General features: G+C 49.6%; 1 protein-coding gene across 4 annotated transcripts in view; it reads right to left on the reverse strand.

Moving 5' to 3' along the window:
* NSD3 (nuclear receptor binding SET domain protein 3) overlaps nt 1–17,523 on the reverse strand; it is a 1,711,795-nt gene that overhangs the window by 592,530 nt on the left and 1,101,742 nt on the right. For all 4 annotated transcript variants that reach the window (XM_078666314.1, XM_078666313.1, XM_078666315.1 and 1 more), the window contains exon 14: nt 5,469–5,642. In XM_078666314.1, the coding sequence (XP_078522440.1) occupies nt 5,469–5,642 (174 nt within the window). The remainder of the gene's footprint in view (nt 1–5,468; nt 5,643–17,523) is intronic.

The following is a 17,523-nucleotide window of genomic DNA, read 5'->3' on the forward strand; positions in this document are numbered from 1 at the left end:
CGAATAGATCTAACCAAGGCTCTCCCCATTGCTGAAAGAGGCCTTGCGCCACGTCCGAGTTCAGACGCCATTCGTGATCCATCATGCACCGACGGCTGAGCTTGTCCGCCCTGGCGTTCAGAGAACCTGCCAGGTGTTGAGCCACCAGGGTCACGCCCTGGCGTTCCAGCCATTGCCAGAGGCGCAGAGCCTCCTGGCAAAGGGTCCACGACCCCACCCTGCTCTGTTTGTTGCAGTACCACATGGCGGTGGTGTTGTCCGTGAACACCTGCACTACACTCCCCCGGACAGAGGGGAGGAATGCCTCCAGTGCTAGACGAATCGCCCGTAACTCCAACAGGTTGTTGTGGAGCCGGGCCTCCGCCGGAGACCAGAGGCCTCTGATCTCCGCCTCCCCCATGTGGCCTCCCCAGCCCTGGAGGGACGCGTCCGTCACAACTATGTGCTCCGGTTGGGGAATGGAGAGGGATCTGCCGCTGACCCAATCGCGGTTCGTGAGCCACCGGTGCAGCTGTCTCGCAGTGCCCTCCGAGATCAGGACGTGGTCGGATAGGTTGCCCTGATGCTGGGCCCACTGAAACTTCAGGTCCCACTGCAGAGCCCGCATCCGCCACCTGGCGTGATGCACCAGTAGGATGCAGGAGGCCATCAGCCCCAGAAGCCGCAGCGTCAACCTGACCGAGACATGGGATAACGGCTGAAAGATGAGAATCAGAGCCTGAATATCCCGGGCGCCGCTGTTCGGGTGGATAAACTCGAAACCGCGCCGAGTCGAGAACCGCTCCGATGAAGAGGAGCTTCTGAGACAGGCACAGGTGTGACTTTGGCACATTGATGGAGAACCCCAGCCGGTGCAGGAGATCTGCCGTGGTCTGGAGGTGGCTGACGACTCACTGGGGCGAGCGCGCCTTTAACAACCAGTCGTCGAGGTAGGGGAAGACTGAAACCCCTAACCTGCGCAGATGAGCTGCGACCACCGCCATCACCTTTGTGAACACCGGTGGGGCGCTGGTAAGGCCGAAGGGGAGCACGGTATACTGAAAGTGCTCGTTGCCAACCGTGAACCGCAGGTAGCGCCGGTGGGCCGGCAGGACGGGGATGTGGAAATACGCGTCCTGCAAGTTTAGCGCTACCATCCAGTCTCCTGGGTCCAGGGCAGCTAGGGCCTGAGCCAGTGTCAGCATTTTGAACTTCTCCTTCTGGAGGAAGCCGTTGACGTGCCGTAGGTCCAAGATAGGGCGTAGGCCCCCTTTGCCCTTCTTGGGTACCAGAAAGTAGTGGGAGTAGCAACCACACCCTACTTCTGGCCCAGGAACGCGCTCGATGGCCCCCTTGGCCAAGAGGGCCGTAACTTCCTCCTGCAGAAGTCGCAAATGATCCCCCGATACATGGTGGTTCTGCGGTGGAATGGCTGGAGGAGTCACCTCGAAGGGGAGGGAGTAGCCCCTTCGGACGATCTGCAGCACCCACCTGTCCGAAGTGACAGTGCGCCAGTGGAGGTGGTGATGGCGAACCCTGCCCCCCACTGGCGTCACATGGGCCTGAAAGCACGGACTAGGAGGATTTTGAGGCGGATGCTGCGGGGGAAGGTGTGGACTGACCTCGCCGTTGTCCCCGACCGCCGGGACGGCGGTTCCCACGGCCGCCACCGCGTTGGGTATTACCTTGCGGAGCGTGGCTGGCAGCACGTGTGGGTACACCCCTTCCGTCACCACGAAAGGAGTGAAAGGCAGCCGATAGCTGGCGCGGGGCCGAGAGGCCCAAGGACTTGGCCGTAGCCCTGGAGTCCTTAAAGCGCTCAAGCGCATGGTCTGCCTTGTCGCCAAAGAGGCAACGGCCATCAAACGGCATGTCCATCAGTGTGTTTTGGACATCGGCCGAAAAGTTGGCGGACCTCAACCAGGCGTGGCGTCTGACCGCCACCGTCGTTGCCATCGCTCTACCTAGTGAGTCGGTGGTATCCAGCCCACACCGGATAGAATATCTGGCTGCATCCCAGCCCTCCACAAGGGCTTGGCCGAGTTTGGCCCGTACCTCCAACGGACACTCTGGCAGCACTTCCGCAACCGTATCCCACAGAGAGTGGGTGTAGCGGCCCAAGAGGCATGCGATATTGGAAGACCACAGTCCCAAACTAAGGGACGAGAAGATCTTTTTACCGTACTGCTCGTACCTCTTGGATTCCCTGTCCGGCGGCGCCGACGGGAATGCGGTCTGGGAATTGGAGACCAGGCTCTCGGGGTGGGATGGGTGGACAGGAAACATGGGTCGCCCGGGGCTGGGCGGTGGCGTCTGGCCACGTTCCTATCTACGGGCGAACCCGTAGCGGGCTTGGACCAAGTGCCCAGAAGAACGTCGGTCAAGGCCTCATTAACCACTTGGATGCTAAGGCACCTCTGGCCCCTCAATGTAATTTCCATTGAAGTCAATGGAAACTCCATGACGAGTTACCCTTGTCATTAGCACTGAAGGGGTTAAAGGGCAGCAGATGCTCGGCCGAGCTTGACTGCGGTTTAAGGACCTCAGTGAGGAGATTAGTCCTCACGGCCGCGACGGGGAGCTCAAGGCCCTGGCAGCCCTCTTCAACACCACACTGTAGGTTGCCCCCTCCTCCCAAGCCACGGTAGGAGGGGAGACAAAACCAGTGTCTGGAGAGGTGTCCAGGCCACTGGCATCCCCAAGGTCTCCTGCCCAGTCCTCATGAGCCTGACACTCTCGGGTTAGAGGGTCCTCAGACCCCTCCCAATCCCCTTCATCACCCATCTCCTGATACTCAGGGTTTTCAATCAATGGGCTGGACCCTGCGGCGCCGGACCCGAAGGCACCGGCAGCGGCATTGTGGGGCCCTGCGGCGCCGGGCCCGAAGGTGTCGGCGGCGTCGGGGCCGGAGCACCCGACGGCGTCGGGCCGAAGCCCCCGACCCGCTAGAGGCCCCAGACGGGTCCGCTGGGCCCGAAGGCGCCGCGGAGCCCGTCGGAGGAGAGAGTTTCCTCATGGCCATGAGGAAGCGCTCGATCTCCTCTGGCGTCGCGTTTAGCCCAGGGACCGGAGGGTGTGGAGCTGGACGCGACTCCGACGGAGCTGCGTGGGTGGTGTCACCCGAACCCCGGCCACATCGCGCGAGCGTCGGGGGGAGTCCGAAGAGGGATGACGCCTCTTGGACTTCTTGTGCTTCTTACCTGACAACGACTTCACCAGGAGGAGTGCGGCCTACTCCCGGAACTGTGGAGGCTCCGAGCCCGCGACCTGTCCCTCGACCTCCCGTGGGACCGAGACCTCTCGCGGCGCAGGACCGACTGCCGGAGTTCGAGTCGCCTGCGGGACCGCTCCCGCCTGGCTTTCGAAGAGAGGGCCCGGCAGTCGGAGCAGGCCTTGTCGTCGTGGTCGGCGCCTAGACAAGTTAGACACAGGTGGTGAGGATCCGTGACCGACATCGTGCGGTCGCAATCCTCGCAGTGCTTAAAGCCAGGCATCCCTACGGCACCGATCGGTGTCGTAGACTTCGAGAAATTATCAAAAATGATCCAAAAAGTTAGTCAAAAATTGACTAAGGGTTACTGCTTTTTCCAGATCTGCGCTTGCTGGCGCGGAAAAAATAAGAACTGATGTCAGCACGCGGAGGCGGCGTCTAAGTACTCCGACGACGTCATCACGGCGCCCACGACGCCGACGACGGACCCGCAGACGACGCCTACCGACGCGCAAGGGTACTGCTACGCAAAAGTTTCCGGATCCAGTCTGACGCCTGGGGATATTCTAAGGTAAGGAATCTAATACTAACGTGTCTCTTTCAGATGCCGGGTCGTGGCGCCAGCCGTGCAGTATCCGATGCCAGAGGAGGAGTTTGCGGTAGTGGTGGTGGAGGCTGTATCAGCACCATCCATGGCACCCAACCCGTACCATGAATCGAATTGAAGAGTCAAACTGGTATGGAATTGGCTCATAAGGAACGGTCCCTGAAAGGCATGAAGAGTGGGAAGATTTGCAGCTCTTTGGGCCTAAGGAGGCATTGATGCCTTTGCAGAGATGGCATCCATGGCGTTGAGAAATGCTGTAGGATCTGCACCAAGTCTCGGGAAGTCAGGAAGTGCCAGGGGTGGCGCCGGAGTCGCCGTTTGAGGCAGGATTGGAGGTCTATCTGAAGCTGGCTCCCCAGTGGTCAGAGCCTATGCACAACAAAACAAATGGCAAGGGGATCCGTAAAAGAAATGTGTCCCTCACAGCCTCTGTAAGGCTTAAACCCTGAATTCTTCAGGGTAGACATTGTTGAAGAATTGGTACTGCGTTTTATGAATTTATGAAGAAAGATATCCCACAGAAGAGAAGCTCTGAATCTGCCTCGAAGGAGCTGAAAAAAGAGCCAACATCGGTGGGCGCCAGGGCAGGTGCTATTTGGCCTCGGTGTCATCATCTGACATCACTTTCGGCAACAACTGAGTCCAGCGTCCTCTACTGGTGGCCTCCAAGCTTTGAAGTTTCTGGATCCAGTCTGACGCCTAGATGTTGTTCTACAGGTGCGCAATCTGCAGTTAAAAGTATCTTTCAGAACACAGCCATCGGGATCAAAGTCACTTCTACTTGCGTATAAACCAGAGTAAGAATTTAGCTCCATCTGTCTTTAAAGTGGAAACCATTATTACAATAAGTATACCTTTATTAGCATTCCACAAACGTCTGAAAACTGAAGTAAAAAACCATATTAAAATGAGGTGGTGACAATCCATGGGAATGGTGGAGCATTGATAATCCAAGGTCAAAGGCTGATAGAAAAAGTTTTTGGAGAGCAGAAAAGTCTATGCTGGGAGGCTGCTTTGCTAGTTTGGCACTATTAGGAACAGTGGGTGTGGACAGGGGTTTCTTCTACGTAAGCTAACACATATTTTATGATTTGGGTTTATAGTGTTTACTCGGCTGAGAAAAGGGAGAGCTTGTTCCTCACTGATTTGCCTAACTGCAACAATAGTTTAATGGACTGGGGTTTTAAAAAAAAAGTAAAACCTGAAATTAAATAGAAGCAAGACAAGTGGACAACTAATATATACAGTTTCCTAATGTGGAGATATTTTAGCAAAGGGTAAAATGAGTAATGGTTTCTACCTCCAATTAATATTCTACCTCTAATTAATATATATATATATATATATATATATATACACACACACACAGAAACCATGTTAATATACTAGAAAATGTCCCCTTCTTTAAACATAACTTCATTATATGAACTATAAATAAAATCAGCCATAGAATGTAAACATCAACAAACAATGAATAGTTTAACCATTTACCCAGTCATATAGAACTCAATATTGATGGTCAATCATATGGAACAGATTACCATTTACATATACAAATGTGCGTAAATATATATCAGAATAATAAAAAATTATTTAACAATTAGGGTAACAAGGAAACAAAAAGAGGTAATGTTGTAAGTTTCAAAGTAAATAGAGAGTTGGTATACTCACCTCTGGCACAAACGAAACAAAAGCCTACATTTACAGCAGATGAAGAGTGATTGCTTCTTTTGGAATGGTTGCTACAGATTATTAGGTGGGACGACACAAACAAGCTTCCAGCAGCAATGCAGCTATCACCAGAATGATATGCGGTTGGACACCTCAAGCAACGCATCATACGACCTGTTTCATTATTGTCACAGAAGAAAATAGCAAATTATTGTCAATGAAAAAGTACAGGCAACCAAGATGAAGGTAGATTTTCTTTACAGGATGAAACAGGCTAGCAGCTGAGTAAAGGCAAGGGTAGAGAGAAGTAGAGAATAATTTTAAAACAAATATATTCTCAGAGGTACAGAGAAACTGTTATATGAAGTCCATGTTTTTTCAACAAATAGTAAGCTACAGATGAAACAGTTACTTCTCTGTGGCAATTATTTTTCAGAATGTTTTATACATAAATGACAAGCTTGCATCATTTACCCACCCTTAGGCTGGGGTACCTATACATTTTATAAATAGCAGTAAACTGTATGAACATGACTGTATGGCAACATGGTAGTGTATTTGGTAGCGCATTCACCTCACTCTACAGCATCCAAATATCAGCCAAAGAGCGTAATGAACAAGTGTAGAAAGGTGGCTTTCTATGTAGTGTACCAAATAAAATGAAAAGACCATTTGTATAGCACGGTAGCAACCTTCAGGCGTCCTAGCGCTGCAGACATCACGCTTGAACCGCGGTAGTCAGGAGCTATTTGGGTTTGTTAAAAAGCCAAGTTTTTAAGAGTTTGCGGAAAGCGAGCAGTTTGGTTCTGATCTGAGTTGGAGAGGGAGGGAGTTCCAAAGCCTGGCCGCGTTATGGGAGAAAGAACACCTGGCTCTCTTGACCCTAGGCATTACGGCCAGGAAAGAAGAACCCGATCTGAGCTGTCTGGTTGGGCAATAGGGGGGTCATCAGAGGTTGGTTAATGATGGCTCCTGTCCCCCAGAAGGATCGGTGCGCCATGCACATTGCTTTAAATTGAATTCCATCCCTGATTGGGAGCCAGTGAAGATCTTTGAGTCTAGTTTTGACAGGGAGGCAACGGGGGATTTGGAGGAGAGTTCTGGCTGCAGAGTTTTGGATGACTTGCAGTTTGTTTAGAGTGGTCTGGGGTGCTCCTAGATACAGGGCGTTTCCAAAATCCAGACGGGACAGGATTAGACCCTGGACCATGGTCTGTCTTGCGTGGAAGGGTAGAAGGGGGAGGATTTTGTGCAAAAGTCTTAACAAGCCAAAGCAGGTAGCCGAGAGCTTGGCCGCCTGACAGTTGAAATTAAGGGACTTGTCAATCCAGATGCCTAGGCTTTTAATTGTGTCCTTTGGTGCAGGGGCAGCTCCTAGGCATGGGGGCCAGAGTGGATCGATGGTATTATTCATGGGACTACCCAGGAGCATAAGCTCTGTTTTGTCCCCATTCAACTTGAGGCAGGAAGATGTCATCCACTCGTGGACTGCTTCCAGGCAGTTTTTAAGGTCATTGGGCGCGTTTTGTGAGGGGTTGAGAGCCACCACCAGCTGAGTGTCGTCCGCATAAGTGATGATTTTTATTACACCGAAAGGGCGGACGATCTCAGCTAGGGGGCTCATGTATATATTAAATAACGTAGGGCTCAGGCAAGAGCCCTGCGGTACGCCGCAGCCAAGGAGCTTGCTGGGAGATGTGATGTTGCCCTCAAAGACCTAGAAGGAGCGGTTGGCTAGGAAGGATTTAAGCCAGGTGATTGCCTTGCCTGAGATTCCCTTACTGCAGAGTCTGTGCAATAGGATGTTGTGGTTCACCGTGTCGAAGGCGGCACTTAGGTCAAGGAGGATGATGGCAGCGGAGCCTCCGTTGTCCAGGATCCTCCTGGCCTCCTCCGTCACGGCGACCAGAGCGGCCTCGGTCCCGTGAAGGGGGCGGAAGCCGGTCGGGGTGGGGTCTAAGATGTTATTAGAGTCTAGATATTCTGTTAACACTGTGTTCACGTGTTTTTCGAGAATTTTGCTTAGCCAAGGCAACAGGGAGATTGGCCGGTAACTAGCCGGGTTCTTTTGGTCCAGATTTGGTTTTTTTTAAAAGGGCTTTAACCATGGCTCGCTTCCATAGGAGAGGGACGATGCCAGTGGATAGGGAATTATTGAGTAGTTCCAAGATGGTAGGTACGATATGATTGCCAACTGAGAGTAGGATGCAAGGAGGTGCAGGGTCGTTAGGAGAGCAGGATTTTACCTGGTGCATGAAGAGTTCTAAGGTGGTCGGGTCTAAGGGGGGGAAGTAATCGAGTGTGGTATGAGATTGGGGCTCGGGTTGTGGGGGGTTCTTAGTATCAATTGGGGGTTGGTGAAAGGAGGTATAGATATTTTCAATTTTTTGGTTAACCCCTTCGGGGCGGATGACGAGCTGGGCTCGTCATGGAGTAGGGCGCTCGCACGCTCATGACGAGCCCAGCTCGTCATGAGCTCCACCCTCGGGGGAAGCGCCAGCGCTCCCACCGAGTCTGCCCGATCGTTAGGATTTCTGCTGGGATGGCAGGGGAAGACCGTCCCCTGCCTCCCCCCCCCCTCCCCGCCCGCGCCATCAATGACGTCAGCGCGCGAGGCGCGCTGACGTCACTGGGGGTTCCTGTTGTTTACCGACGCGCAGGGAAGCCATTTGCTTCCTGCGCGTCGGAGGAATCAGAGGTTTGTTTTGCGGCTGGGGCAGGGGGGAAAGTTTTGAAAAGGCCATCGAGTGAAAGGAAAGGCTTTTCCTTTCACTCGTTGCAAGTTTAGAGCATTCCTGCTGCACGATCGTGCGATCGTGCAGCTGGAATGGTAGGGAGTTTTTTTTTTTTTTTCTTTTGTGGTCAATTTCGTTGTTCGGGGAGCGGCCCCTTGGGGAGGGGTCGCTCCCCTTTTTGGGGTAACAATAATTTTGAATTGTTTTCATGTCTCTGGTATGAAAAAATGTTCATTTGTTGAAAAAAAAAAAAACAGATGGGGTCATTTTCAAAATGTGAATGTAGTGCTGATTTTATTGAAGGATGCAAGTGCCTCTGTCCTTCATCTCTTTTATTTTTTGTGTACCTGAAGTGGCTGAAAAACACACCTGTGCTGCCTAGGCAAAGCTCACTAGTGTTTTTGGGCTGATGAATGTTTTTTTTTGTGTGCTGCTTTTCAAACACATGCTTTGTCTCCAGTGACCATGTGTGTGTTACTATGCCATGTGCGCAGGGGTCCCTTGAGTGAGCTGTCCTTCATAGTGGAAAGGTCACAAATGTTTTTGGGCTGATGAATGATTTCCTGAATTTGTGCTGCAACTCGATCACCTGCTTTGTCTCCAGTGACCTTTGTGTGTGTTATTATGCCATTGCACCGATGTCCGCAGGGGTCCCTTGAGTGAGCTGTCCATCATAGTGGGAAGCTCACAAATGTTTTTGGGCTGATTGTTTTCCTGAGTTTGTGCTGCAACTCGAGCGCCATCTTTGTCTCCAGTGTCCATGTGTGCGTTACTATGCAATTGCACAGATGTGCGCAGGGGTCCCTTGTGTGAGCTGTCCATCATAGTGGGAAGGTCACAAATGTTTTTGGGCTGATGAATGTTTTCCTGAATTTGTGCTGCAACTCGAGCGCTTGCTTTGTCTCCAGTGACCGTGTGTGTTACTATGCCATCGCACCAATGTGTGCACAGGTCCCTTGAGTGAGCTGTCCATCATAGTGGGTAAATTTAGGAAAGATGGTGCACTCCGCTAGTTGGTGGGCGTTGCCAAACGGGGATCTTCTGTGTGAGTTCACATGCCTCTTATGTGTATAAATGGTCAGAGACTGATGAGAGCAGCAGATGGGGAGAAAGAAGCTCCTGGTCATAGGAACTGTTTTTGGATTGCGCTTGTGAAAATCAAGGATGCAAGTGCCTCTGTCCAGCATCACAGTTAACCACAGTAATTCTGTTGTCCCCCTCCCCATGAGAATCCCTGATGACGTCAGCGCGCAAAGCACGCGCCAACATCTTCAGGGATTCCCAGGCGGTCGGGAAGCCATTTGCTTCCTGCGCCTGGAGGTGTTAGGTTGGTTTTGAGATATTTGGGGGGGTTTGCAAAGAGGCATCAGGGGAGAGGTAAGGGAATTTCCTCTCCTCTGATGTCTCTTTGCAGGGCATTTCTGGCTCACGGTCGCGCACAGCATTGCGATTGTGCGGTGGAAATGCCCCCACTAGCACCAGGGATTTTATTTTAGATTGTAGGAAGTGACCCATTGGGCAAGGGTCGCTTTCAGGTGGGTCGGATTTTAAATTTAGATTTTCTGGCCTCCCCCCCGGTGGGCAAATCAACCCGTACTTTTGTCAGTTTTGCCCTTTTTGATGGCCCATCTGTGTGGATGTGATTTTGGGGGTAAATTTATGTATTGTTTATTCATTTGTTATGTTGTTTGTGAAATGTAGTATTAAATTATTTTTTTTCTTCTTTGTTTTTGATCCAGGCTTTTGCGGTTTGTATTGGTGTAGGTTGTGGTTCGGTTAATGCTGGTTTTGCAGCTTGTGTAGTTGCATGTGCTTGGTAAGTAAATGTTTTTTGTACCATTTTTCCTAGATAAATGTGTTTTTATGAAAAGTGAAGTTATTGCTGTTTGTGTGGCTTTGTGTTTCTTGATTGTTAACTTTTTTTTTTGTATTGCTGCTTGATGTGTACTTTGTCTAATCTATACTTTTTTTTTCTTTCCAGTGGGATTTCCTTTCTTTTTGCTGTGTTTCAGCAGAGTAGGTGCTGGTAAGTCTTCTTATATTTGGTTAGATTTGAATTGTTTTTGAGTGTATTGATTTTTGTGTGAAGACTCTACCTTGTTTACTTCTTACTTTGCACAGTGTAGGTTGTTGTTCACTTGTGTGTGTAGTCTTCTTGATTTGTAAGGATAATGGCTGCTCGCAGGATTACTGCTAAGCAGGTTGTTAGTTTGCTTTTTGAGTCTTCCTCTGACCATGGTCCAGACACTGACTCCGATTCGGAGCATGAGGTAGGTGCAGAAGATTCAGGCAGTGAGTTTTCTCTTCGCATGGTATCATCGGATGATGATTCTTCTTCTAGTGCTGATGAAGTGCCTGTGGTAGAGAGGGACATTGATGTGCCGGTAGAGAGGCAAGAGCCATGTGAGCGGCAGCCTAGGTCCTCAAGGTTTCCCTTTTTTTCTCGTCGGGAACAGGCAAGTGTGGTAAAGGCTGCGCCCAAAAGGTTTCACATTGCTGTGGTGCGCCAAAGGTTATCTGGTGCTGCTAGTCTTCCTGTTGTAGAGCAGCATGAGGCATCTGGTGCTGCTAGTCTTTCTGTTGTTGTTGAGCAGCAAGTGGCATCTGGGGATGCGAGTTCTTCTGTTGATGTTGAGATGCAAGAGGCAGCTGGGGATGTGAGTTCTCCTGTTGGTGAAGAGATGCAAAATGTATCTGGGGATGCTAGTATTCCTGTTGGTGTAGTGATGCAAGAGGCATCTGGGGATGCTAGTGTTCCCGTTGATGTAGTGCAGCAAGAGGCATCTGGCCTGCAGGCTAGGGTGGCTTCTTCTTCTCATGTTAGTGATGACGTCTGGGTTGCCCCTGGCATGGTGCAGCCGGAATTGCCAGACTTCACTGGTGTTCCAGGGTGTAGAGTGAATACTGACAATTTTTTGCCAATTCAATTTTTTCAGTTGTTTTTTGACGATGAGTTTTTGCAGGACATTGTGGAGCAAACTAATTTGTATGCAGAGCAGTATTTGAGGGACCACAGTGCCAGCCTTAAGCCCCATTCTAGAGCTACCCATTAGTCTCCCACATATGTTGAAGAGATGAAGAAGTTTTTGGGATTAACTTTTTTGATGGGCTTGCTAAGGAAGCCATCAATGTCTTCTTATTGGTCCACTAGTCCCTTGATGGCAACATCTATATTTCCAGCAGTTATGACTCGTGATCGATATATGCTTCTTCTTCGCATGATGCATTTTGTTGATAATGATTTAGCGTTGCCACGCGATCACCCTGATTGTGACCGTCTTTTTAAGATTCGGCCTGTCCTTGATCACTTTGTTGATCGTTTTCCTGAGATCTTTGCACCTGGAAGAGAAATAGCTGTGGACGAGTCTTTGGTATTGTTCAAGGGCCGCTTGGTTTTTAGGCAATACATTCCTAGTAAGAGGGCACGCTATGGCATCAAACTGTATATGCTGTGTGACAGTGAGACTGGATATGTTTATAATTTCAGGGTGTACACCGGTAAGGATTCCAGCATTAACACTTCTGCTTGTCCGTCCACTTTTGGAGTGACTGAGAAAATTGTGTGGGAACTAGGTAGACGATTATTTAACAAAGGCCACCATTTATATGTAGATAATTTCTACACTAGTGTGCGTTTGTTCAAGGAGTTGGCCAAAGTGGGCACTGTTGCATGTGGCACGATGCGCAGTAACCGGAAAGGTTTCCCAATAGAACTTGTTTGCAAAAGGCTTGTGCGGGGACAGTCTACTGCATTGCGATGTGGGAAGCTTCTAGCTGTGAAGTTTTCAGACAGGAGAGATGTTTACATGCTGACTACTATCCATGACGAAAGCACTGAAGCTCTGCCAGTTCGGGGTGAGACTGCTGAAGTGCGTAAACCTGTGTCCATTTTAGGCTATAATAGGCACATGGGTGGTGTTGACAGAGTAGATCAGAGGTTGGAACCTTATGCTGCTCTTCGAAAGGCTTACGTTTGGTATAAGAAGTTGGCTATCCATCTTTTCCACTTGGCATCCTTTAATGCTTTTGTTGTTTTCCAGAAATCTTGTCCTGAGTCAAAGATGCCTTTTGTTAAGTTTCAGGAGACTATAATAGGCAGCCTTGTACTAGTGGAACAGGCAAGTGTGCCAAGATTTGGAGTGGTGGAGGAAGTGGCTAGACTGAAAGATCGCCACTTTCCAGAATACATTCCTCCCACAACTGCAAAAGACAATCCCACTAAAAGATGTAGAGTCTGTCGGCGAAGAGAAGTGCGGAGGGAGTCTCGTATGCACTGTCCTGACTGTCCTTCAAATCCTGGATTGTGTGCGCCAGCTTGTTTTAAATCGTACCACACACAAAATAAGTTTTGGGAGTTTCATTGAGCTTGTAAGTGTACTGTCTGGTCTGTTTTCTGTAATATTTTTTAGTTTGCTTTTAGGTTTGCATTAGTGCAAAGCATTTAGTTTTTGAATTTGTGTTAGCAGATTTGTAGGTTTCTACATTTGATTTGTGGTATTTCTTTAAAAAATTCTAATTTCGATGGTGGTGTGTGCAGGATTGTGCTTGGATTGTTGGTGTGCGTGGACTGGCGCTTGGCTGGTGGTGTGCGTGGTCTGGTGCTTGGCTGGCATAGTGCATGGATTGGAGTTGTGCTGGGGGGGTGAGTGGATTTTTGCTTGGCTGGCGGAGTGCATGGTTAGGTGCTTGGCTGGTGGTGTGAGTGGATGGCGCTTGGCTGGTGGTGTGCGTTGTCTGGTGCTTGGCTGGCATAGTGCATGGATTGGAGTTGTGCTGGAGGGGTGAGTGGATTTTTGCTTGGCTGGCGGAGTGCATGGTTAGGTGCTTGGCTGGTGGTGTGAGTGGATGGCGCTTGGCTGGTGGTGTGCGTGGTCTGGTGCTTGGCTGGCATAGTGCATGGATTGGAGTTGTGCTGGGGGGGTGCGTGGATTTTTGCTTGGCTGGCGGAGTGCATGGTTAGGTGCTTGGCTGGCGGTGTGAGTGGAGTGGTGCTTGGCTGGCGGTGTGTGTGGAGTGGTGCTTGGCTGGCGGCGTGTGTGGAGTGGTGCTTGGATGGTGTTGTGTTTGTGGAGTGGCGCTTGGCTGGTGGTGTGCGTGGAGTGATGCTTGGCTGGCGGTGTGTGTGGAGTGGTGCTTGGCTGGTGTTGTGTTTGTGGAGTGGCGCTTGGCTGGTGGTGTGCGTGGAGTGATGCTTGGCTGATGGTGTGTGTGGAGTGGTAGTTGGCTGTCGGTGCGCGCTGAGTGGTGTTTGGCTGGCAGTGTGCATGGTCTGGTGCTTGGATGGTGGTGTGGGTGGACTGGCGCTCGGCAGGCGGTGTGTGAGTAGTTACTTTCTGTTGGTCAATACACACACTGCTAGTTGAGTGACACTCCACACAGTCCATCATTTTGTGTAGTTGCAGTGTCAGAAATGTGGGCGTGTGAAAGTGATGGGCCCTTGAATGGGGCTGTTTGCTGGTGTGAGTGTTGAAATGTGATGGGTCCGCGGCTGGCGGTGTGAATGTTTTGTATGTGTCACGCGTACGAAAGGTGTATGAATGGCCTGTAAAGAGGTTGGTGCCTTGACGTGGCTTTACAGCTCACGAGCTGTGAGTCAGTGGTTCAGTTTATCATACTTTCAATTATACGCAGTGTATTTAATTTTTGATGAAATTACTTGCGTATCCAATTGTATGTACTGAATCATCACTCACCCTCGTGCCAAATCCAACCAGTATGTGTGTGTGCTTGCGGATTAGATGGGTGTGCAGTAATAATTGTTTTTTTTCTCTTTCTGCAGTAGGGTGTACCTTGCCCCTTATTGTGATTGTTGTTATGTGTTGCTTTTCCATTCGGATGGGGTCAATGGTCTGGTTTGTATCAGGTATGAAAGGTGCGTGAATGGCCTGTAAAACGGTTGGTGCCTTGTCGTGGCTTTACAGCTCACGAGTTGCGAGTCACTGGTTCAGTTTTTATGCATTTATTTATTGACAGAGCATTTCATTTTTTTGAAATATCTTGTTAATAAAATTTTATGTACTGAACCATCACTCGCCCTCGTGCCAAATCCAACCTGTATGTGTGTGTCTTTGAGGAATAGATAGCTGTGCTTGAATGTTTGACTTTTGAGTAACTCTGTTAAGGTGTGGTATCCTTTTACTCGGGAGAACAAGGGGAACACGCAGGGTGGTAGGATTTTTTTGCCGGCACGGCGATCCCACGCCAAAATGTTTGGAAAAGTGCTATTTTTACCTATTTTTAAGGTTTGCAAAGAGTTCTGGGTAGGAAAACATTGGGGGACCCACACATGCCATACCTCCCTGGACTCTCCCGGGTGTCTAGTTTTCAGAACTGTTTGGGTTTGCTACTTTCCAAAGAATACCACCCAGCCCGGGCCAAAAACTCAGGTGCCCCCCCCCAAAATCAAAGTTATATTGCTTCAGGGTATTTTATATTCACCACCGTTAGATTTGGACCTTTTCCTGTTGCAGCCACTATGGCTACCCACGCAAGTGAGGTACCGTTTTTATCGGGAGACCTGGGGGAACGCTGGGTGGGAGGTAATTTGTGTGAGACCAGTGATGCCACGCTTTCCCAGACTACAACGTGTGAAAAAATTGATTTTTTTCTGCTAAAATTGAGGTTTGCAAGGGATTCTGGGTAAAGGAACGTTGGAGGATCCACGCAAGCCATGCCTCCTTGGAAGCCTCCGGGTGTCTACTTTTCAGAAATGTGTGGGTTTGGTAGGTTTCCATAGATGGCTGTCTCGCACGGGGCCAGAAACCCAGGTAACCCCTCTTGCAAAAGCTGGTGAATTTAGCAATGGTGAAAATGTTAAGCCCACCAGCTTTTGCAAGAGGGGTTACCTGGGTTTCTGGCCCCGTGCGAGACAGCCATCTATGGAAACCTACCAAACCCACACATTTCTGAAAAGTAGACACCCGGGGGCTTCCAAGGAGGTATGGCTTGCGTGGATCCTCCAACGTTCCTTTACCCAGAATCCCTTGCAAACCTCATTTTTTGCTTGGAAAAAATCTGTTTTTTCACACGTTTTAGTGTGGGAAAGCGTGGCATCACTGGGCTCACACAAATTACCTCCCACCCAGCGTTCCCCAAGGTCTCCCGATAAAAATGGTACCTCACTTGCGTGGGTAGGCATAGCGGCTGCTTTAGGAAAAGGCCCAATTCATACTGTGGAGACCAAAACATTACCTTTAGCCAAATAATCTTATTTTTTGAGGGGGTCACCTGAGCTTTTGGCCCGGGGTTTGGCAGGCATCTTTGGAAACTACCAAACCCAAACAGTTCTGCGAACTAGACACCCGGGGGAGTCCAGGGAGGTATGGCATGCGTGGGTCCCCCAATGTTTTCGTACCCAGAAACCCCTGCAAACCTGAAATTTTGGTCCAAAAACCCACTTTTCCATACTTTTTTGGGTGGGATCTCGCTGCCGGAACAAATGTCCTACCAACCCAGCGTTTCCCTTGTTCTCCCGAGTAAAATGATACCTCACTTGTGTGGGTGGGCCAAAGGCATGTGACTCAGGCTGGGGTGCTTAATTTGTAAAACTTAAATATGACTAAAAACTACTTTTTTCAAAATTAATTTTTGGCGTGTTCTGCTTTGGGGCTTGCTACTTTGCAAAGAATACCACCGAGCCCCGGGCCACAAACTCAGATGCCCCCCCCCCAAAATCAAGGTAGTTTTGCAATGAGGTAATGTAAATTCACCACCGTACGATTTGAACCGTTTCCTGTTGCAGCCACTATGTCTATCCACGCAAGTGAGGTACCATTTTTGTCGGGAGACCTGGGGGCACGCTGGGTGGGTGGAAATTTGTTGATCCACGCAGATTCCAGAACTTTCCACCACAGAAATGTGAGGAAAATGTGTTTTTATGGTCAAATTTTTATGCTTGCAAGGGATTCTGGGTAACAAAACCTGGGGGTAGGCAGACGAGTCACCCCATCCTGAATTGCCCTGGGTGTCTAGTTTTCAAAAATGTATAGGTTTGCTAGGTTTCCCTAGGTGCTGGCAGAGCTACGGCGCAAAAACAAAAGGTAGTCTTTTTGTCCGAATCGTGCTAAATTTCACTGGGAAATTGAGGTGCGACCATGCTGCGTTTTGCGCTGTTTCATGTTGCAGCCACTATGCCTACCCACGCAAGTGAGGTACCATTTTTTTCGGGAGACCTGGGGGCACGCTGGGTGAGTGGAAATTTGTTGATCCACGCAGATTCCAGAACTTTCCACCACAGAAATGTGAGGAAAATGTGTTTTTTTGGTCAAATCTTTATGTTTGCAAGGGATTCTGGGTAACAAAACCTGGGGGTAGGCAGACGAGTCACCCCATCCTGAATTGCCCTGGGTGTCTAGTTTTCAAAAATGTATAGGTTTGCTGGGTTTCCCTAGGTGCTGGCAGAGCTACGGCGCAAAAACAAAAGGTAGTCTTTTTGTCCGAATCGTGCTAAATTTCACTGGGAAATTGAGGTGCGACCATGCTGCGTTTTGCGCTGTTTCATGTCGCAGCCACTATGCCTACCCACGCAAGTGAGGTACCATTTTTTTCGGGAGACCTGGGGGCACGCTGGGTGGGTGGAAATTTGTTGATCCACGCAGATTCCAGAACTTTCCACCACAGAAATGTGAGGAAAATGTGTTTTTTTGGTCATGGTCAAATTTTTATGTTTGCAAGGGATTCTGGGTAACAAAACCTGGGGGTAGGCAGACGAGTCACCCCATCCTGAATTGCCCTGGGTGTCTAGTTTTCAAAAATGTATAGGTTTGCTAGGTTTCCCTAGGTGCTGGCAGAGCTACGGCGCAAAAACAAAAGGTAGTCTTTTTGTCCGAATCGTGCTAAATTTCACTGGGAAATTGAGGTGCGACCATGCTGCGTTTTGCGCGGTTTCATGTCGCAGCCACTATGCCTACCCACGCAAGTGAGGTACCATTTTTTTCGGGAGACCTGGGGGCACGCTGGGTGGGTGGAAATTTTTTGATCCACGCAGATTCCAGAACTTTCCACCACAGAAATGTGAGGAAAATGTGTTTTTTGGTCAAATTTTTATGTTTGCAAGGGATTCTGGGTAACAAAACCTGGGGGTAGGCAGACGAGTCACCCCATCCTGAATTGCCCTGGGTGTCTAGTTTTCAAAAATGTATAGGTGTGCTAGGTTTCCCTAGGTGCTGGCAGAGCTACGGCGCAAAAACAAAAGGTAGTCTTTTTGTCCGAATCGTACTAAATTTCACTGGGAAATTGAGGTGCGACCATGCTGCGTTTTGCGCTGTTTCATGTCGCAGCCACTATGCCTACCCACGCAAGTGAGGTACCATTTTTTTCGG

The sequence above is a fragment of the Lissotriton helveticus genome, chromosome 11 (assembly GCF_964261635.1).
Source record: "Lissotriton helveticus chromosome 11, aLisHel1.1, whole genome shotgun sequence".
In the NCBI taxonomy this organism is placed as follows: domain Eukaryota; kingdom Metazoa; phylum Chordata; class Amphibia; order Caudata; family Salamandridae; genus Lissotriton; species Lissotriton helveticus.